The sequence below is a fragment of the Leiobunum rupestre genome, chromosome 5 (assembly GCF_980474605.1).
Source record: "Leiobunum rupestre chromosome 5, qqLeiRupe1.1.hap1, whole genome shotgun sequence".
Lineage (NCBI taxonomy): Eukaryota > Metazoa > Arthropoda > Arachnida > Opiliones > Sclerosomatidae > Leiobunum > Leiobunum rupestre.
Genome location: NC_143388.1, coordinates 60,754,019 through 60,776,695, shown reverse-complemented (window position 1 = coordinate 60,776,695; position 22,677 = coordinate 60,754,019). Strand labels below are relative to the sequence as shown.

At 35.9% G+C, this 22,677-nt stretch overlaps 2 protein-coding genes across 5 annotated transcripts in view; both read right to left on the bottom strand.

The window, feature by feature from the left end:
• LOC149945515 (protein YIPF6) overlaps nt 1-22,677 on the bottom strand; it is a 268,416-nt gene that overhangs the window by 116,336 nt on the left and 129,403 nt on the right. The window lies entirely within an intron of this gene.
• Nucleotides 3,576-4,264, bottom strand: LOC149945517 (uncharacterized). The gene is made up of 3 exons (XM_090176586.1): nt 4,254-4,264; nt 3,640-4,195; nt 3,576-3,584 (listed from the first exon to the last, which is right to left on the bottom strand). Coding segments are annotated over exons 1-3 (567 nt in total). The 5' UTR covers nt 4,256-4,264.

Here is a 22,677-nt window from a genome sequence, read left to right as displayed (position 1 = left end):
GTACTGTTCCTCAAATCTTAACGGTTCAGCTAAATACGTTCGAAATTTACCAACGCTATTATCTTGGTAATATAATGACGAGGAATCTGAAGGTAGCGTTACGTAAAAACTCATTTTAAATCCACTTCTTGTATCCAAGAATTAAATGTAGGGTCGTAATCTTGCCACTTGACATACAGTTCTACGCGACCGTCCGATTTTTTCCTCTTTTTTATTACTTTTTCGATTATGAAGTAACAGTCTTTTAAATCTCGACCAACAATCTGAACCTCCTCTCGATAGAATACTCCTAAAATGGGGTTAGAATTTAAATCCATCAGCTTATATACAGGTGGGTCACGTGGTAGTCTCTCAGCTATTTTAAACAATTCTGTAGTAAAATTCGGGTTATATTTCTTATCGAAAATTGATAAATTTCTACTTATTCTACAAATATCTCCAATTTCAAACGCGTATGTTAACGGAGGAGAAAAATTTACCGAACCGTAAAGATTTTTCCATATTTTAGCAGAGTTATCTAGAGTAACTTCCGCGGGTTTACATTTAATTGATCTATGATAACTATTGTTATAAGCGTTTATAATATCATCTAAAACGTCGATATATTTAAGGGTGTTATTCTGCGTGAAATAGCGATATAAACGAGATTTAAAACTTCTAATGAATCTTTCAATAATGGACGCTTTCATTTCCGATCGGGTAGCGAAAAATTTAATGTTCCTTCTTTCTAATTCACTCTGCACTTCTTGACAGACAAATTCGTTTCCATGATCACTTTGAATTCTTTTCGGTTGACGGCCTTTTTCAAAAACGTTACGTAACGCTTCTAAAATTGTTACACCTTTCTTATTTTTAACCGCTACAGCCATAGCGTATTTGCTAAATATGTCGATAATACATAATACGTAGCGAGATCCTGAATTATATTTAGACAGCTTCTGAAAATCTGCCAAGTCCGCTTGCCACTGTTCGTCAATTCCATAAACAATAGTTCGATTTCGTTTGAATCGTCTTCTAGCAGGTTTATGCAGCGTATATGTATCCTGCTTTATTAGAAATTGTTTTACTTTTTCCAATGAAACCTTTAAACCTTTATGTCGAGCTGAATTATAGAGCGCTTGAACTCCAGCGAATGACCCTGGGTCTGCGGGGTTAGTATAGATCTGCTCAAGTTCTTTCTCCATATTGGGTAATATTTTGATGTAATGGCATGTAACGCCAAAAAAGGAAATTAAATAATTCTAATATTATAATAACTATGATAATTAATACAGCTGTGATAATTTTCGGTGATTTTGAAAATGATTGTGATAAATAGGCTAAAAGTCCTAAAGAGACCGTTTCTGTACAACCTTCCATTGTAGGCTTATACTATGAAATGAGAACAAAATTATCAGGTTAATATATTTTATTTAGTATGTATCCAAGATCTTAGAGGACTAGGTGAAGATGATGATAACATTGAACTACTTGGTGGTGTATGAAATACAGCGAATGTTTTTAACAGTGTCAATCTTACAGGATTTTTAATTAAACGTTTTGAAATATTTGACTTATGAATGCCCTCGTAAAACTCTGTAACTCCTATAGGATCAATCGCTGTTCCAGGCGTTTTTCTCACAGCGTCATACAAAAGATCGATTATATTAGATCCTCCAATCACTTGTCCTCGAATAGAAAGCTCTCCTGAGTTAGTCCATCTAATATATCTCGGATCTTCCGTAGTCGCTCGGTATAATGAAATCGCATCACTAACATAAGTTGCAGGTAGAGAATAAGATATTTGCGCGAACCAGGTTTTAGGCCGTTCAGAGTTTTCAATAACGGGAGAGATTTGCTCTTTACGTACGTAAGTTAACCGTCGTTGGAGAGTTTGATTGTATAATGCTAATTTCTCTGATTCGTTTAAATCTGGATTATCTAGAATAGATTTCATTTCATCATCGAGTGTCTTCTCTTTTTGAAGTTCAGGTGTTTCTTCTGTTTTGGAAGGTGGAGTGTTTTTTAATCTCTCCATTACATCTTCAGGTACTAGAAGCATTTTTCGAGCCATCATCGGTTTATAGCTCGGCTTATTGCACTTCCGGCGACTGAGCTAACGATAGATAGCAGTGGCGCTAATAAAAATGGAAGAAAACCACCTTTTTGTACCAGTATCTTTCGTCGTTTTGATATAGGATTCTTCTTCGACACGTTTCGTATAACCGCGCTATGTTTCTTTAACCGCTTACGATGACGTTCTGACAGTTCAATTGTTCCGTGTAATACATTTATACAACATTCAACGAGAGCCAGTATAGCTTCCTTGCTAGCGTATTTAATAGCTGTCTTTCTTTGATTTAGATTACAGGATGTCAGGAAACGTAGAAAGTCTAGGTTTTCCTTTACTCGTTTTGAGACATCCATTTAGAGATTTTCTTAGCCTTTCTTAAAGCGCAATGAACAGTTTCGGAATGAAAAGGGCAGTTTAATTCAACGTCTTCTAGTTCTGATAATTTAGGACAACCGGTATCTTCGATGTTAGTTACTGGAACACCGAGGAGTGTCGATAATACTGCAGCTTTTTCTAAACCTTTGGTGAAAAACGAAGTAGCTTTTTCCGCTATCTGATTGCAAATGTCACGTCTCGTTCTGTAAGGACGTTCGCCGTCATCCCATCGAAGATGACAAATGTTATGAGATATCCATCTGCATTGTCTTTTATTTTCGTTTGAAAGCTCTTTGAAAGGGCATGGAGATTTGAAAGTAAACACTTCCGATTCTTCAGTTTCTAATACTACGTAAGCTAATTCTTTAATAATCCACTCTCGATTAACCCTAAAAAAATTCCCTTCTATAATACACTTCATTTTGGAATAAAGACAGCCGATTCTTCACCCGGTATTAAACCTGTTCGTAGTAAATACTGATCTGGGGTGTGAGGTTTCAAGTCAACTAATAAATACCCAAATTTCCGTGACGTAGCTTGTTGAAACGCATCAATAACGTATTTGCTATTGGTTGGAGATATCTGCCTCGCGAGATGATAAATTGTTGATTTATCTCGTGGTGATTTAAAAATAAATAGATAATGAGCATTTAAATTTAAAGTTCTTATTTCTTTTCCGGGGTAATAAAGGTTTTGCATTAAAATTAGTACGGAGGTGTTTCTGTGATGAGATCCACGAATAAATAAATTAGTTACATCTTTATTATTAGATATCTCGCATAACAAATCGTCTAAAATAACTAAATTCCTAATTTGCGGGTTTAATATATTAACATCGAGTAACCCTTCGTGAAACTCGACTGAAGGTGTGTGTTCTAATATTGATTGAAATAGTTTCGGCTGATACTCGGTATAACACCATATTATCCTCTCCGGAGGAGGGGATATACAGGTCTTCTTATATTGAATCAACCGTCCCACCAGGAATGACTTTCCGCATTGGGTGGACCCGGCTACAAGCCCATTCATTGGATGTTGTAAGCTTAAATCCATAATGGTAAATGAGAATCGGAACATTAGTGCAATCAATTTTATTAACTTTTTAACAAGTTTTTAGCATTGCATATTATTAGTGACATTATATTATTTAAAATTTCTTTCGACAATTCACAGCGAATAGTAAACATTTCAATAATATTTTCACAATCTACCGACATAATTATTTCATAAAAATGCAAATCTACGCGCTTAGAATAATCCGTCATGATACAATCATGCTGGAGTTGAGATGGATGATCAATTTGACAGCCATTGCACGCTTTCTTAAGAGCTTCGTGTAATTGTTTAATTACAACGTTAGTCATCGCCTCCTTTATTTCCTTGATTTTCTTTAAACACTTCTGAATAGACTTGTACTGGTCGAGGAAATTCAACCAAGAAGATTGAGCGAAAGCTACCCCCTCTTTAGTCGGTAACAGTTTTCCATAGTTTACTCCATAACCATGGTACATTTGTCTAACATCTAAAACCTTTTGTTCGGCAAATCTATGAACCGAAAACCGTTTAGTTTCAGAACCTGTGAAAACCCACGAAGTTTCAGCTTCGTTATTGAAATAAGCTTCAATGGCATCTTTCTTTGTCCATAGCTCTTGCAGTTCCGCTTCTGTTAGTTTGATACCCTTTGTTAAATCTAATAGACCGCAGTAGATGGTTTCATCTGCATAAACGATTAACCCTTTGTCAGCAGACACAGGAAATGAACAATTCCTATAAAATAAATACATTAAGACAAAGTTAAGAATTATCACTGAGTATTCCTACTTACATTTTAAGGTTCCTCGAAGTCACTTCCAATACAATTCAGATGGTGAACTTTCTAAATATGGTCTTACTATTATACGGTTTTCCCTTTTTATACTCTGAAATTATTTATCTTCGATATCTTATTTTTTAAAATGGAGTTTAAAATTAATTCCATTCTACGTATACGCATTTTGAAGTGTATCGCGTTACGTATATAGGAATTTACCCGGTCCTCATACGGAATCACGTGTACAATTACAATACTTGAGAACGATACGTTTCTCATACTTAAACTTTAGATATTCGTTTGAAATACTCGTGAGAAAGGTTCAAGTGTCAAGCATATTTAAGTACTACAATGATATTAAAATTAAGTTTAAAAATATTTCCATTCTACGTCATTTTAACAACGAATATTCCATGACGTCAAAACACTCAAATCTATGTTTTAAATTCAAATTAACCGCGCCCCAATCCGCGCACGTTAACCGCGTCCCATATTCCATGACGTCAAAAAACTCTTAAATTCAAATTAATCGCGTCCCCCGGGGTAATCTGCGCACGCGCCGCCTAGGTTATCAATTTTTACATCATTTCAACTTATTCCGTACGATAAAACTTGATAAGATATACGTTCAAGTATCTTTCGAGATAAGCGTAGATAAATGAACAAGTTGGCCTGGACACAATATGTTGATATACGGGAAAACAAATCGTCGCGAGAAATACCCTAAATACATTGACTTTTTGACGATTTTACCCCCATTTCATCCCTTAAATCCCGGATTTCGATCCCGAACCCAAACCCGAACCCGGGATCGATGCCACACCCTCACTTTCCTTCTACTCTGTCTGCTCGTTCAAAATTCTCTCTGCACAGTAGCTGAAAGGTTCAAACGATAAACGTTGAAATTCAAAAGTCGTCTGCTATTTCTTCAAATATTTAGTTGACGGATATTAATGGTCGAAGCCTATTGTTAGAACCTACTTCTTTAAATTACATGGAAATATCATAGTTGATTTAAATCATTATTTAAAAAAAATCATTTGCTTTGACAACCCTGTTATCAATGTGTTCACAAATGAAATTCGATATGTAAAGGTAAAACTCTTAAATAGATACGGTTGCCGTCACCAGATGGGGTAAGAACTCCCTTAGTATAGCGCCGTATTGACAAGTAAGTGTGAAACAATTGAGATTCAACCAAGAATGTAAATAATGTAATGACTATATTGAGACGATTTTTAGCGTTGCTCCCAAAAGCCCGCATGCTCGAAATCAAATCAAATCAAATCAGCCCGGTATCCCGTGACGGTTTTAATTCCCCTTCTCAAGCCTAGGAGAAATGCAATCATGATAGCCGCGTACCGTCTCGAAATAGTCATTCTCGTAACAGTATAAATCCATACAGGGTGTGTCAGAATTTATAGCCCGGTGTACCTAGTAACAAAGACCATACCACCGGAGGCCTATCATCATAGTGCCCTACGCCAGCGTCCCCAAGCCCGGACAGGTGACAAAACCAGCATGGGTAGCAGAACCCCACTACTGATGGTCTCACCTTTGACGCGAGCCACTCAACCCAGCAGAAGGTGCAGCAATGGGTGGACCAATCCCCACTTCGCACACAGCAGTGGGATTTAGAATGGATGCTATAGCAACTCCAGCCGACACCCTACCTATGAAGGTAAGGAGCCAAACCCTTTGGAAAGAGCTCCTAAAGGGGAACGACGAGCACACAGCAGCCCAAGTAACCCGGCACAGCTGGCACCGGAGATCCCAGTGGACCCCAAAAGGCCGGGAAACAGGACCGCCGTGCCCGCATATGGAGGCTCGCCGCCCCACAGCAGGCTACCCAATCCGCCGAGGCGGCCAGTTTGCCTGGACCCTCTCCGTTAGCCTGAACCGAAGTTCAGTATCCAGCCCAAACCTGACCGAAGTCGGAGGTGGAGATAGGACCATTTGATCAGAGCTAACATCTCCCAGTGCGCCACCGCCCTTATGGGGTACAAGAGCCGGACCCCGACTCCCCGGTAAAGCCACCAGTTATTGCACACTCTAACCCATTTAGGGCCAAATACATACAGGGTGGAAGCCTTAGCCGTGTTCCAGCCTCGGTACTTCTCCTAGTACACCCGAGTGCTGCGGGTGGAACACGTCTACAGGCGCTCGTAGGCCAAAAATAGACCAATGCCTCCGTCGTGGTCCAGCCTCGGTACTTTTCCTAGTCTAAAAATAGACCAATGGGAGAATTAGAAACGCATCCTCCAAATGCTTTTTCGGGCGATTGGACAAAGATGCGCTTCTAATTATGCCATTGGTCTATTTGTGGGATACCAGCGCCTGTAGAAGTGTTCGACCCGCAGCACTCTGGTGTACTAGGAGAAGTACCGAGGCTGGACCACGGCTGAGGCTTCCACCCTGTATGAATTCATAACTCCGCTGCAAAGTAATTAAGTTAAAAGTTAGAGTTGATACTTGTTTATAAGTGTAATACGCTATATAATAGATAAGTAATTTAAAGATAGCTAAAGTACGAATTAAAATATTATTTAAAATATTTTTCCAAATAATGAAGGGTTTAAATTGAAAATCCTCCAACAAGACCCAATATTAATAACTATTTAACAAAATATTTAATATTAATTAAAATCTTAAGCCATTCTCCTAAAAAAAGGTGATTTTAAATTGCCAAAAATGACAATTTATATTGTTAAAAATGTTTATATAAATATATATCGTAGTTTTAATTCCAAAACACAAAATGTTTCTACCATAACTCAAACAACCTAAAACAAATAACAGAAATCGTTAAGGCTTCTACTTAAAGGAGATCTTTATCTCTGAAAAAATTATCCTTGAACAAACAAATTTATCCTTGAACAAACAAATTTATCCTTGAACAAACAAATTTATCCTTGAACAAACAAATTTATCCTTGACCAAACAAATTTATCCTTGAACAAACAAATTTATCCTTGAACAAACAAATTTATCCTTGAACAAACAAATTTATCCTTGAACAAACAAATTTATCCTTGACCAAACAAATTAATCCTTGAACAAACAAATTTATAGTTGAACAAACAAATTTCGCTTTTAGAACCGAAATTGAACATTATTAACCCTAAAATGCAAGTCGAAATCCGAATAACGTCGCCAACTCGTACGAATAAATATAAAAAAGAAAGCATTGACGCAACGAGAGTTCAAAGGGTTAACCACCGCAACGTCAAGTTCGCTCGCAGACATTTCCCACCCCTGGAAAGGGTTTTACTCGGCGCGGCTCCCATGGATGGAGAAAGATGGAGCGAAATTTCTCTCTCTTCTCAAATCGTCGACGGTGGCTGAAGAAGAGTATGGCGCGGAAGAAACGGTCCTGCGCGTGCGTAGTCGACCAGCCAAGGCCCGAAGAAAAGAAAAAATGTGATAAAAAGAGCGGCTTGCCACTGCAAACTTTTCGCCTAAATGAGTGCGCGATGCAAGCAGGCAGCCGCTTTAAAATAAATTACATTTCACTCTCGGGCGACTTGAAAAACTCTAATAGGGTTATGCCCCCAGAATCCCCGCTCAGCTTGCCTTACCCGCCCTCTTTATATAACGCCATCTAGCCCCGACAAAAAGAAAAGACTAAAGCCATCTTAAGTTTTCTCCTCCCGACGCTCGGCTCGTTTTTCCTTTTTTCACGCGTCTTTTTCTCCCTTTTTTCCCTATATTTAAATTAATACCTCCTTTAAGAAGTTTGCGACGGAAAAATCTCCCATTTCAAGAAATTCTGTAACACAAAATTACATTTACAAATAAAATACAGCCGCACTTTGGTCCGTTGGAAATTTGTCATCGACGATTAATGCGCTGATTTGCAAACTTAAAGAGTTTAAAAAAATACTCTAACTTGTAAAATGACAATTCACGAAACCATTTACTAACACGATTAAAATTAACAATAACATTTATTAATTATTAATAAATTAATTTGTTAATAAATTAATTTTAATTTAAATTATTAGTAAATCACATTATTAATAAATTAATATTTTTATTTAAATTATTATTAAATTTCATTACTAATAAATTAATATTTTTATTTAAATTAGTAATAAATTACATTGTTAATAAATTAAATTTTATTTAAATTATTAATAAATTACATTTTAATAAATTAATTTTTATTTAAATTATCAATAAATTACATTGTTAATAAATTCATTTTTATTTAAATTATTAATAAATTATTTTTATTTAAATTATTAATAAATTACATTATTAATAAATTATTTTTATTTAAATTATTAATAAATTACATTATTAATAAATTATTTTTATTTAAATTATTAATAAATTACATTATTAATAAATTATTTTTATTTAAATTATTAATAAATTACATTATTAATAATTTTTTTTTAAATTATTAATAAATTACATTATTAATACATTATTTTTATTTAAATTATTAATAAATGAATTAATATTCTATATTAATTAAAATATTACTTACTTTATTTTTTTTATTTGAAGAATTAATTAAATAAGTAAATAAAATAATATAATATAACATAATAATTAATTATTTAAGGGAGATATTGTTCCTCCGAAACATTGGAATTAAATAAGTGACCTTGAAATCGGTTTTAAGTCACCATATTAAATATATTATTTTTTAGAATTAGCTTTTCCATAAAAACAAAAATTAATTTTCTTCTTTCACTAAGGTTGTTTACATCTAACTTCGTGTAAGATGATATAGAAATACCAATATAATAGACCGTTATAATAATAAAACAATTTTTTGACTAGCTGTTATCAAAATCTTCCAGCTAAAGCGAACAAAGGCTCTTATAAGAATAAAATAAACATTATCTTCTGGGCAATACAAAATCGATATCCTCTGTGGTTTACTAGACTTATAATTTTAAAAATCAATTGTTCTGATACAATGTACGTATTTCCATTGAAATTCCACGTCATTATCGTTTAATAATCAATATCAGCCGAAAAATATCGAACGTTAGGAAATATTTCCACCCTTATGGAGAGCCAGTCGCCATCTAGGTGACAATTCTCGAACTAGGTGGAAATTACGCCGGTGATTATGGGGAGTGAAATAGCTTAAGAGCGCTACGTAGCAATGGCGCTAATAAATGAATTCCTGTAGCTTCACTTCACCCTAAACACCGATCACGGACCAAAAATGGTTAATTACCATTACTTCAACTTTTAAAGAACCAATTTCCAAAATAAAAGGTTTAAAACTTACTAAGCCTAATCATTTTAAAACTTAACGGTAATAGTAAGTGTAGGGAGCTGTTGGCTCGCGTGGCATGAAGAACTCACTACCACCCTCAGTATAACCCAGGTTATCCAGCCACTTGTATTAAAAGTCGCTAGATGACTTGGGTATTAGCCCATGACTTAAATCACACAATGTATTTAATGGGGCATAAAAATTGGCAAAAATTAGGTTCTTAAAAAATTAAAATACAAAGAAAATCTAAGCAAACTAAAATATTAAACAGTAATGAAATATAGGTCTTTTTATAGAGTAACATTGGCCTTCTTGTTTTGACGTCGCTGTTGCGTCACGGGTGACATATCGATGGCGGTTTACAACGAAAAGCCTCAAACAATCATCCTCCAGATTCCCATGTTATTTCATTGGAATTAATTCCAAATCATGTTGTCAGAAACGTTTTCGATTGCCATGGCAAAACGAAAGCCCGTCGCAACTTTTCCCTTGCAGGTTTTTCAAGGTACATGGAGGTGTACATTATACCCGACTTTGAACAAAATTGGTGATTATCACCTCGGGTCGTCTCCTTGTTAGTTTAATATTACTTTTAATGCTCTCGTGGGTTCCTCTCAGTTATAAAATACACACTTCTACGAGCGATAATCTTATTTATACACAAAAACAAAACTTGAAATATTATTATAGTATTTAATATTTTTATTTAAATATTTTATAGTATTTTATATTTTTATAGTATTTAATATTTTTATAGTATTTAATATTAATATAGTATTTAATATTAATATAGTATTTAATATTAATATAGTATTTAATATTAATATAGTATTTAATATTATTATAGTATTTAATATTATTATAGTATTTAATATTATTATAGTATTTCATATTATTTTAGTATTTAATATTATTATAGTATTAAATATTATTATAGTATTTCATAGAATAATAATTAATATTTATTATCATATTTTTAAAGTTACTTACGCAAACTGCGCAAACAATTCCAACCAGAATAAAATATCAATTTGAGAGGCAAACTCCGGATAACTATGGCACTAAAAGTCAACTCAATTTAATACGAGCAAAGCTATACCATCCAAACGCGCATCCAAACAATGATAGTTGGGGATAATATATAGTTTTGACCGGAAAGACGGATAAAATGGCGATAGTGGTCGGCCGTCTAGATCGTTTGGCGCGTGACATTTTGGGATGACAGTCAGTATTCCAGGGGGAAGATATTAAAGTGATTATAGTGATCAACTTAATATGGAATAGGAACTAGCGGGGGGGACAGCGAGGAATATGGGGGACAGGTCCCTCGTCTTTCATTTGGCCCGCGAAGAGGACGGAAACAATACGGTGGTCCCGGGGACAACATAAATTTGCTGCCTCCCACCCACTTGACGTCCGACGGAATTCCGAACCGTATAAGTCCAGATTTATTAAAACAGCGTAGAAATATACAGGGTGTTGCGGTTTGTTAAACATTGGTTCGGAATTTAGGAAAATCATAGCTGTACATTTTCGGCCCGCACTGGGTAACGTTAGGATTAAAATTATAATTATGAATAAAAATTAAAATTAAAAGCACACAATTATTTCCAAACAAGATCCGAGTGGTATTCTGCTTCAAGAATTCTCAGTTAAAAACCACTTCCCTTTAACCTTTCCTGAATAAATTAGGTGGTTTATTTTCGCTTCTTCCGGGATTTCGAAGTAGTGTAAGATGAGTCAGGCTATGACGTCATTTTATTCCCATTCTGTGGTGGAGAATAGTTTGAGTCGGAGTAAAAATGTTTTTCCAAAATATCTGCCCGTGGCCTTATCGTATACACTCTTTTACGAAGTTGGCCATTTCCTTACAGGCCTAATTTAAAATAGTACAGGCAAGGGCGTCTGCACGTGCTCATCAGCTCGAGACTTCGCGTGCACTTGACCGCGTGAAGCGGCCTCGCATGCACTATTTGAAATCAGACCCGTAATAAAATGGCAGCTCTCACAAATAAGGATATAAAAGAATGTATAGGCTTTGCCTCAGTGGTTGCCAGCAAAGTTGATTAGCAAAATAAATATTATTATCAGAGGATAAATTCTGGCTAGCAGATGACAAAATCCGATTTACTCTCTTTACACCTCCTTTTCAGAAGGAGTAACAAGAGTAGCCCTAATACTCCGGAACAAGCGAATAGTTTATGAGCCGGAGTAATTCTCATCCTCGGAACAGGCGAATTAAACGTTTTGGGGTAAAAAGAGTACACTTTTAGCCCGAGAACAGGCTAAATACGGCAAATATTATTAGAAACCCTCAATTAAAATTTCTCATTTAAAATGACGAATTAAGAACTAGACCGACTGAAAGGAATTTTCGAAGGTAAAATACGCAACACCCGGTACACTAGGTCGCGTGGAACTTGAGAAAGTGGGATATAGGGAGAGGTACACTTTAGAGAAGACGTTGGGGATTTCGGCCGGGTGTGGGGGAAGCTACAAATCCAACGTCGTTTATTAATGATCGTAGGCCATTGTATTGGAGCAGCGCCACCACCTAGTGCTAGCGGAGCGAGTGAAGAGATAGGCACGCCCAGTGATTCCGTTTGGCGCCTCTTCCCGCCAAAGCCCGAAAGAACGGCGGGAGTGGCTGTCCGAAACGAACGGAACAAAAACCCATCGCCTGGACTGGACCGGCCGCCTTTGGTCCAGCACTGTCCGAATCTTTCCGCTTTCGCAAACAATAAGGTCGGTGGCGCCACTAATCGCCATTTCGTTCTACTCGACAAGGGAGTCAGTTTCGGTGGGGGCCGCCACCAGATGGGGCGACGTAGCGACGAAATTAATTACAAATACTGCGCCCAGCCAGCCGCTTATTTGAAACCGACCCCCCCCCCCATACCGTTGGCTGATGACTTGAAACAATATTTCAAAGATTCCCACCATATTTCTATATGGACGGTGATTGGGTTCGCATTAGACTAGACTTGTAGAAGAATTTACACCCATTTTATACGGTAAAGCTGTTGTACCCCGCAACATGACTCCAAATTTACCGCCTCAGCATATAAAATGGGTTCGCATTAGACTAGACTTGGAGAAGAATTTACACCCATTTTATGAGGTAAAGGTGTTGTACCCCGCAACATGACTCCAAATTTACCGCCTCAGGATATAAAATGGGTTCGCATTAGACTACACTTGGAGAAGAATTTACACCCATTTTATGAGGTAAAGAGTGGTAGAGCCTCAGGATATAAAATGAAAAAGTTACACTACGTAGCAAAAGCGACGTAAGACCCCAAAGTGTGTCAGCCCTATCTTTACACCTTTTGAAATATTTCCTGATCTAGCTAGTCTCACCATCGACTGCAAAACCAACTAGATGGCTATGTTCTTTGGTCAGTGGGCTAATTTGTCATGGCGCGATTTTAATAATAAAAAAAATAATAATATTAAACAAGTTTCAAACTAGTGTTTTAGAAATATTACTGTATTATCCACCATTGACCACTAATTTCCATTATTTTTAGCTTTTTTTTATTATTGACCACTACTTTCTATTATTGTTATTTACTTTTAAAAACCGTAAAACAATTATTCAAATGTTGTTGATATATTTAACTGTAAAATATCTGATCTGAAAACATGATCGGCCCTTACCATATAGGCCATTCACTGTAATAACATTTCACTGACATTTCCCTATTCTTATATCATTAACTAATGTTATATAATTTATACCGATTAACCAATTATTTAATGTGTATCGACTAGCTGATACTGTAACAGGTGGTGTTTCTTTGCCCAATAAACAGATTTTTCATTTCATTTCCATTACTAGTCACTATTTTCCATTACTAGTCACTATTTTCCATTACTAGTCACTATTTTTCATTATTGTTAACTATTTTCCATTATTGTTAACTATTTTCCATTATTGTTAACTATTTTACATTATTGTTAACTATTTTACATTATTGTTAACTATTTTACATTATTGTTAACTATTTTACATTATTGTTAACTATTTTACATTATTGTTAACTATTTTACATTATTGTTAACTATTTTACATTATTGTTAACTATTTTACATTATTGTTAACTATTTTACATTATTGTTAACTATTTTACATTATTGTTAACTATTTTACATTATTGTTAACTATTTTACATTATTGTTAACTATTTTACATTATTGGCCACTATTTTCCATTGCTGGCCACTATTTTCCATTGCTGGCCATTATATTCCACTATTGGCCATTATATTCCATTATTAGCCATTATATTCCATTATTAGCCATTATATTCCATTATTAGCCATTATATTCCATTATTAGCCATTATTAGCCATTATATTCCACTATTGGCCTCTATTTTCCATTGCTGGCCACTATTTTCCATTATGGGCCACTATTTTCCATTATTGACTACTATTTTCCACAATTGGCCACTATTTTACATTGCTGGCCACTAATTCCCATTGTTATCCACTATTGTTAACTATTTTCCGCTATTGGCCACTACTATTAACTATTTACCACTATATTCCACTATTGGCCACTATTTTTCCACAATTGTCCTCTATTGTTGTCTATTTACCCCTATTGGCTACTACTATTCACTATTTTCCACAATTGGCCACTACTATTCACTATTTTCCATTATTCGCCACTACTATTCACTATTTTCCACAATTGGCCACTAATATTCACTATATTCCACTATTGGCCACTATTGTTGTCTATTTACCACTATTCGCCACTACTATTCACTATTTACCACTATTTTTCCACAATTGTCCACTAATATTCACTATTTACCAATATTCGCCACTACTATTCACTATTTTCCACTATTCGCCACTACTATTCACTATTTTCCACAATTGGCCACTACTTTCCACAATTGGCCACTATTGTTGTCTATTTACCACTATTCGCCACTACTATTCACTATTTACTATTGTCCACTATATTCCACTATTGGGAACTATTTTCCACAATTGGCCACCGGTCTGAACCTTCACGCAAAAAGTGTCACTTTGCTAACACTGAAATAAAACTACTTATTTAGAAGGAATCATTTCGATCAAATTCCGTAGTTTTAATTCGCGCAAATTGAACGCAACGTCACAGACTATTAATAAAGGCTCCACGAGCATACATAACGTTATTTTTATCCAATAGATTAGAGCGAATGTTTTAAAAGTGATCTTCCCAGAAGAGATTTCTCGGAGGAATGAGGGCCAAGCTAGGGCTGAAATAAGGGAAGCTAGGGCTATCTCTTTTTAATATATTCCGCGTAAGGGCCCGCCTCTGTGGTCCATCATCCATCAACGTCTATCGAGTTGGAAAACCCCCGCTATAGCGCCGATCAATTCGGGGAAGTTAGTGTCGGAGAAAGGCTATTAAAGGGGTACGGTTTACGTTGGTCATTACCAAGACAAATGGCCAACTAATGGTGGCTCTCGGTATAGTGTGTCCGAAATTCCTAGCGGTCACTACGTACGTCGGAATGCGGGATAGATATAGGTTCTCTTGATATAAGGGGGGGCCTATCAAGCCGGATGTACCCGCCGGTGAAGAGCCATTAGCAATTGTAATATTGAATATATCCCAAGTTGAGAGAGAAACATACATATTATAGGCTATATCCAAACATTGATTCGATCCAGCGCGTAACGATATAAGACCGATGCACTTGGAGGACGGCCAAGGCGTAAGCGAGGATTCTAGACTCGCTATTTTCAAGGCTGACACTCGCTTTGAAAATTCATAATGGCTTCATATTAAAACTGAAAAATATCAGAATTTATATACAGAAGATAAAATAAAAAACGTATAATGTTTTAACAGTTTTATTCAACGCGGTGTTGTGTACAAATTTCATTGGACGAACCTTTACGCTGAACGTTTTACGGAAATGGGGAAGACAATTTCCGAATTTCCCCCTTCCGACGGCAGCAGGCGCTAAAGCGTCTAACCAATGAAAAAGGTACGCAAGAAAATGCACGACTTTTGACGGGTTGCGTTCTCCTTGTGTGGGGTGTTGTGTTTGTTGCTCCATGTTAGCACTTTCGCTTCGAAGCCAGAGGCGCCGGGTTTGATCCCAACTTGGAAACTTTCCACCACCCTCCTACCGGGAATTGTAACCCTTGTCACCGGAATTAATGGCATTAAAAGTCGACGGTTGACTTAGGCCTACGGTGTTGCCTTGGGTATTAGCCTAGCTGATTTCGTAAAAATTATAAAAGGGTCATACTTGTGTCAACATATTATGGACTTACGCTATTAGCAGTCGGATAGTTCTATATTTGCAGTTAACTTAAGGATTTTGAATCGCTAAAAGATTTAAAAAATGCGAGGTTGATGTCTTAATTAAAGGATTAAATTGAAATATTTAAACACATTTTATGTAAAATTTTAGAATTTCATTCGATTTCCAAATTGTCAAAATAATATTGGTTTGTTTTGGAATACGATTTTGTAGAGGATTCCAAATATTAAAAACTGTTTACGTTAAATGTGGCAATTTAAAAATATCTTTACAGATTCAAAAAATCCGTAGTGTAAACAGAATTTTAAAGAATGTCTGTAATACTTGGAAAAGGTGATTAAAGAAAATTTAATTCAGCTTTTAAGCCCGTTCATCATTTCTCATCGCCGTATTCTCGCGAAGTTGGCTTTTTGGGAAAAAAATAACTTCCTAATTAGTGACTACTATACGAACAAAATCGATACGCAATTAAAGCTAAAATTCGAAATGGTGTTTACGGACTTAAGGAATATTTATGCAAAACTTGATTCCTTTCCCCGAAATTTACTGAGAAATTTGGAAATAAACCTAATCTTTCCTCCACACACATTTTTTCGAATAATTTGGTCGGAGGTCAAAGTTGCCAGCATGGCGGTTTTCTCGACCAATTGGGCTTTTAAAGAGCTTTGCGGGGTAAAAAGGCTGATTTTTTGGTGTTTCTACCAAATAGCGGCTGCCCAGCGGTCTAGGGAATAATTATTTTACCACAATTTTGCTAAAAACAAATATTATACTTGTTTTGGTTTTGTTACTGTTTGTATAGTAAATATTTGACCGATGATTATCAATAAAATCTTCAAAATTTTTATAGGAAAAATAGGATTACATTTATAAAAATATAGGATTTTATAGGACTATTTTTTTTCCAAATTATAGGATTTTATAGGACTATTTATTCAAAATTATAGGATTTTTAAGGAACACATAGGCCTATGTCATTTAATTTACTAGCTTTATGCATTTAAAAACCAAATCTATATTTAGCGAAATAAATCTTTGATTTTCACTTTAAAAAAACTATTTAACCATTTTATCACAAAAAGAAAAATATACTAGCTAACCATGTTAACAATAACAAAAGTATAGTAAAATGACTTTGTATAGTAATTTATGCTATAGCTAAATCTAGCAATTTCACTGTGAGGCGGGATTTGAAATGGGCAAAATATCAAAATTATAGGATGTTATAAGACATTTTTGAAAATATAGGATGTTATACAGGGTTCGTACTAAATTTCCGGAACTAAATTCCCTGACATTTCCAGGTTTTCCCTGACCAAATTGCCAAATTTTCCCTGACCATTTTTATAGAATAAATGAATGGTTTGAGGAAAAATCTTGAAAAATATTGAGTATGTAATACATCGTTCAAAAATGTATTTGCCATATTTTTTTGGGGACCATTTTCAAATTCCCCGACTTTTCCCTGACCTTTTGGAAACATTTTTAATGCCCTGACTTTTCCACGTTTTCCAGGTCCAGGTTTTGAAAATATAGGATTTTATAGGACATTTTTGAAAACATAGGATGTTATAGGACATTTTGCTAAAAATAAAGGATGTTATAGGACATTTTTGAAAATATAGGATTTTATAGGACATTTTTTGAAATATAGGATTTTATAGGACATTTTAATAGAAATATAGGATGTCATAGGACATTTTTGAAAATATAGGATGTTACAGGACATTTTTGAAAATAAAGGATGTTATATGACATTTTTGGAAATATAGGATTTTATAGGAATTATAGGACCTCTTGGACCTATATTTTTTTCTTAAAAAAAACATTTTTGACTGTGGCCGATTTTTTGGGCTAGTTTAATACCCGTTTGGGCGGCGAGACGTCACTTATACCTGGCAACACTGTTTGGAGAATATATACGAATAAGAAAATGAGGTGTACTATTAGAAATAACATCGCTAACGCGAGAGAGGAAACGTTGAGGAAATATATGGAATGTTCTCTTCGGCATCGTATCTCGAGGGAGCTTGGCGGAAGAGAGAACTTTCAGGCAAAGAGATTATTATTTCAGCGAAGACGAAATGAAAAATCGATTAATTATTCATAAGGCGTTGAAAATCGACGGAAAAAAACCTCTCTCTAAGCGGCAAATTGCCTAATCGATGACCCTATTGCTCGATTAAGAGAATTTAGTCGGAGAAAACCCAGTTATGTTTATCCTGAGAAATGCAAATGCAGGACAAATTATCTAACGCCTCTGGTTCTTGTTCGAAAAATAATTATAAGAAGGTTAATATGTAGAAATTTGGGTTAATATGTTGAAATTTGGGTTAATATGTAGAAATTTGGGTTAATATGTAGAAATTTGGGTTAATATGTTGAAATTTGGGTTAATATGTAGAAATTTGGGTTAATATGTAGAAATTTGGGTTAATATGTAGAAATTTGGGTTCATATCTAGAAATTTGGGTTAATATGTAGAAATTTGGGTTAATATGTTGAAATTTGGGTTCATATCTAGAAATTTGGGTTAATATGTAGAAATTTGGGTTAATATGTAGAAATTTGGGTTAATATGTAGAAATTTGGGTTAATATGTAGAAATTTGGGTTAATATGTTGAAATTTGGGTTAATATGTAGAAATTTGGGTTAATATGTTGAAATTTGGGTTAATATGTAGAAATTTGGGTTAATATGTAGAAATTTGGGTTAATATGTAGAAATTTGGTTATAATGAAAATTAGCCAAAATTTACATCAATCTTGAAACAGAACATTTCAAAAGTCTCAACAAAATTGTTTTTTAGGAGGAATTAAAACATCTGCTAACGTAACTAGCGACAGTTACTACTAGCGTTTTATAAAACCTAGCGGCAGAAACGTGAAATTCGTTGATCCGCCATAAATATAGAAGTTCATAGTCCCTATAACTACGCTTAAAAATGCTTTTACTTTTCGAAGTGTTTTAAATATTAAAAATAATTTAATTTGAATTTTGAATTCATTAATTTTTGTACCACTATCTTTTTTCGCTAATTAATTAATAATTTGCTTGTAACTAAAATTATTTTTAATCGAATTGTATTAAATTTAATTATAAATTATTATATATATTTGGTTTAATAGACATTTTGCTTGCAACAGTAATATTAACAAAAAATAATTTGAATTATTATTTGGTTTGATATACACTTTGCTTGTAACGGTAATATCAACCAAAATTTAATATTAATTATATTGTATTGAATTTAATTACTTATTATTTGGTTTGATATACACTTTGCTTGCAACTGTAGTATCAACAAAAATTTTATTTTAATTATATTGTATTAAATTTAATTACTACTAATTTGGTTTGCTTTTAATTTGGTTAGAAACAATTTTTTTACAGAAATTGAAGAATACATGACTGTTTAAAAATCACTCTTTTAAATCCCGATTTAAAAATAAATTTATTTAAATTAGTGAAGCCTGGGCTTCAGAAATAAACACGGTTTCTGTCTCTTTTTTTACTTAGCTTTATCATTTCCCTCAATACCCCGCCCAAAAAATCGATGTATAAATTACCTTTAACCCGCGAGTAAAGGTCAAAATTGGTTAAGATTGAAACCCGTAGTGTTTTCACCCAACCACGTACAAAAATGGTACGAAATTTCAGATTTCATTTTTATTACGGAGATAGTAGAGTTGAAAAGACTCTTTGAAGAAGCGGGCAAATTCGATTGGAAAACACTCTTGGTAATAATAAAAGTGGAGGGAGAGAAGAAGGTTCGAAACTGGAAACGTTTGACGCTCAGAATCAAACTCGGATGATATCTTTCCCCGCGTCTTCCTCTCGCTTCCGCGGATTCGTCTCCAATTTAACCTACTCGAGAGTGAAATGCGCCTTCCCTATCTATTACCCTCACTGGGACGTAGGTGGCGCGCGGTGACGAGCGACGCGAGATGGCGCCTCTAGTCAGTGATGGGCACCGCTCCTCTCATTGTGAGCGCTGTGGTTGTTATGAGCGAAATTGACATGAAAAAATGTTTTTTTAAAAGAGCGCGACCCGAAATTGAAAGAGGGCGCTTATTTTACCGCTCACATAATAGCGAAAAGAGAGGAGCGCTTATTTTACCGCTCACAAAAGAGCGTAAAGAGAGGAGCGCTTATTTTACCGCTCATAAAAGAGCGTGAAGAGAGGAGCGCTTATTTTCCCGCTCACAAAAGAGCGTAAAGAGAGGAGCGCTTATTTTACAGCTCACAAAAGAACGAAAAGAGAGGAGCGCTTATTTTACCGCTCATAAAAGAGCGTGAAGAGAGGAGCGCTTATTTTCCCGCTCACAAAAGAGCGTGAAGAGAGGAGCGCTTATTTTCCCGCTCACAAAAGAGCGTAAAGAGAGGAGCACTTATTTTCCCGCTCACAAAAGAGCGTAAAGAGAGGAGCGCTTATTTTCCCGCTCACAAAAGAGCGTAAAGAGAGGAGCGCTTATTTTACAGCTCACAAAAGAACGAAAAGAGAGGATCGCTTATTTTACCGCTCACAAAAGAGCGTAAAGAGAGGAGCGCTTATTTTACCGCTCATAAAAGAGCGTGAAGAGAGGAACGCTTATTTTACCGCTCATAAAAGAGCGTGAAGAGAGGAGCGCTTATTTTACCGCTCATAAAAGAGCGTGAAGAGAGGAGCACTTATTTTCCCGCTCACAAAAGAGCGTGAAGAGAGGAGCGCTTATTTTCCCGCTCACAAAAGAGCGTAAAGAGAGGAGCGCTTATTTTACAGCTCACAAAAGAACGAAAAGAGAGGATCGCTTATTTTACCGCTCACAAAAGAGCGTAAAGAGAGGAGCGCTTATTTTACCGCTCATAAAAGAGCGTGAAGAGAGGAGCGCTTATTTTACCGCTCATAAAAGAGCGTGAAGAGAGGAGCGCTTATTTTACCGCTCATAAAAGAGCGTGAAGAGAGGAGCACTTATTTTCCCGCTCACAAAAGAGCGTGAAGAGAGGAGCGCTTATTTTCCCGCTCACAAAAGAGCGTAAAGAGAGGAGCACTTATTTTCCCGCTCACAAAAGAGCGTAAAGAGAGGAGCGCTTATTTTACCGCTCACAAAAGAGCGAAAAGATAGGAGCGCTTATTTTACCGCTCACAAAAGAGCGTAAAGAGAGGAGCGCTTATTTTACCGCTCAAAAAAGAGCGTAAAGAGAGGAGTGCTAATTTTACGGCTCAAAAAAGAGCGTAAAGATAGGAGCGCTTATTTTACCGCTCACAAAAGAGCGTAAAGAGAGGAGCGCTTATTTTACCGCTCACAAAAGAGCGTAAAGAGAGGAGCGCTTATTTTACCGCTCAAAAAAGAGCGTAAAGAGAGGAGTGCTTATTTTACCGCTCAAAAAAGAGCGTAAAGATAGGAGCGCTTATTTTACCGCTCACAAAAGAGCGAAAAGATAGGAGCGCTTAGTTTACCGCTCAAAAAAGAGCGTAAAGAGAGGAGTGCTAATTTTACCGCTATAAATAGATATTAGGCTATCGAGTGCGAGCGGTGAGTGAGCCGAGCCGCTCTTTGCCGAAAATGCCCAACGCTGCCTCTAGTTTCCCATCATGCCTGGCTGTCTCCGTACTTTCTCCTCCCTATTTAAGGGCGCTATCAATTGGGGGCGACGTTGCCCGAATTTATGGCTATTGATCGAGTCGCGGCGCCCCCTCTCGGACGAACCCGGAAACTCGATAATGGCAGAAATATTGTGGCCGTGTTAACTCACTTACCGCGCCCGCCTTCCGAAGTTATTTTGGACAGTTCGCCGTAGTCTCGTGCTTTTTTCCCCGCAAGTTCCATTTGAACCGCGTCGCTATATTTTCCTTATCTTTGCGGAATTAATTACTTTGGACCCTCTTTCGAGATACTTCCGCGCGACTCAACCCACGCCGAAGAAGACGCCTCGCTTTTTTTGCCTGACTTACGGTGTACGGGACAGTCACTCGCTATTATTGTCCTAATATCGTCGCTGTTTAACGCGCATTATTGCGAACTGTCGGGTCACGCGTGTTAACTGCCATTCGTATTATTAAAGTATACAGTCAGGTATTTGAAATCCGTAAATTTCGTACGACCCCTGACTTATCCAGGTTATCCCTGACCAATTCGTGGAAATATCTTTGACGTTTTTAGTAATATTTCTTCTATTCTTGCGCTATCAGATTATAAAATTACTGAAAAAAGATACAAATTATTTCGCAAGTTAAAAAGACGTTTTTTTATTAAATAATTAAGGTATTCATATAATAAAATTGATCGACAATGGCACTAACTATGCCGAAACTAGTCGACCAATTTGATTATATGAATACCTTAATTATGTAATAAAAAGTCTTTTTAACTTACGCGATAATTCGTTTTTTTTTTTGTAATTTTATAATATTCCTGATAATTTTCATGTTTACATAGGTAAAATTACAAAGTGAAACAATTTTCTTAAATATCACGAACTTGATTTTATTTTATAAACTGTTGGTTCGCGTGTCATGTAGGGCTTTCCACCACCCTGGCACCCTCCTACGCATTGTAACCCAGCCAACTTAATTAAAGGCTTTAAAAGTCACCAGATGACTTTGGCCTAAGGTGGTGCCAAGGGTATTAGCCTAGTTGGTTATTATTATTATAAATAATCAGCTAGGCTAATACCCGAGGCACCATCTTAGGCCTAAGTCATCGAGCGACTTTTAAAGCCTTTAATTCAGGTGGCCGGGTTACAATGCGTAGGAGGGTGGTGGCAAGCCCTGCATGCCACGAGATCAAGCCAAAAGCTCCCTACACTAACTATTACCGTTAACCTCAACAAGTTTTTGTGGAAGGGGAAACCGAAGAACTCGGGGGAAAACCCCTTAAACCAGTGGGGAGAGAACTTGCAAACTCAACGCAGAAGGAGTTGTTCCGAGTTTTCA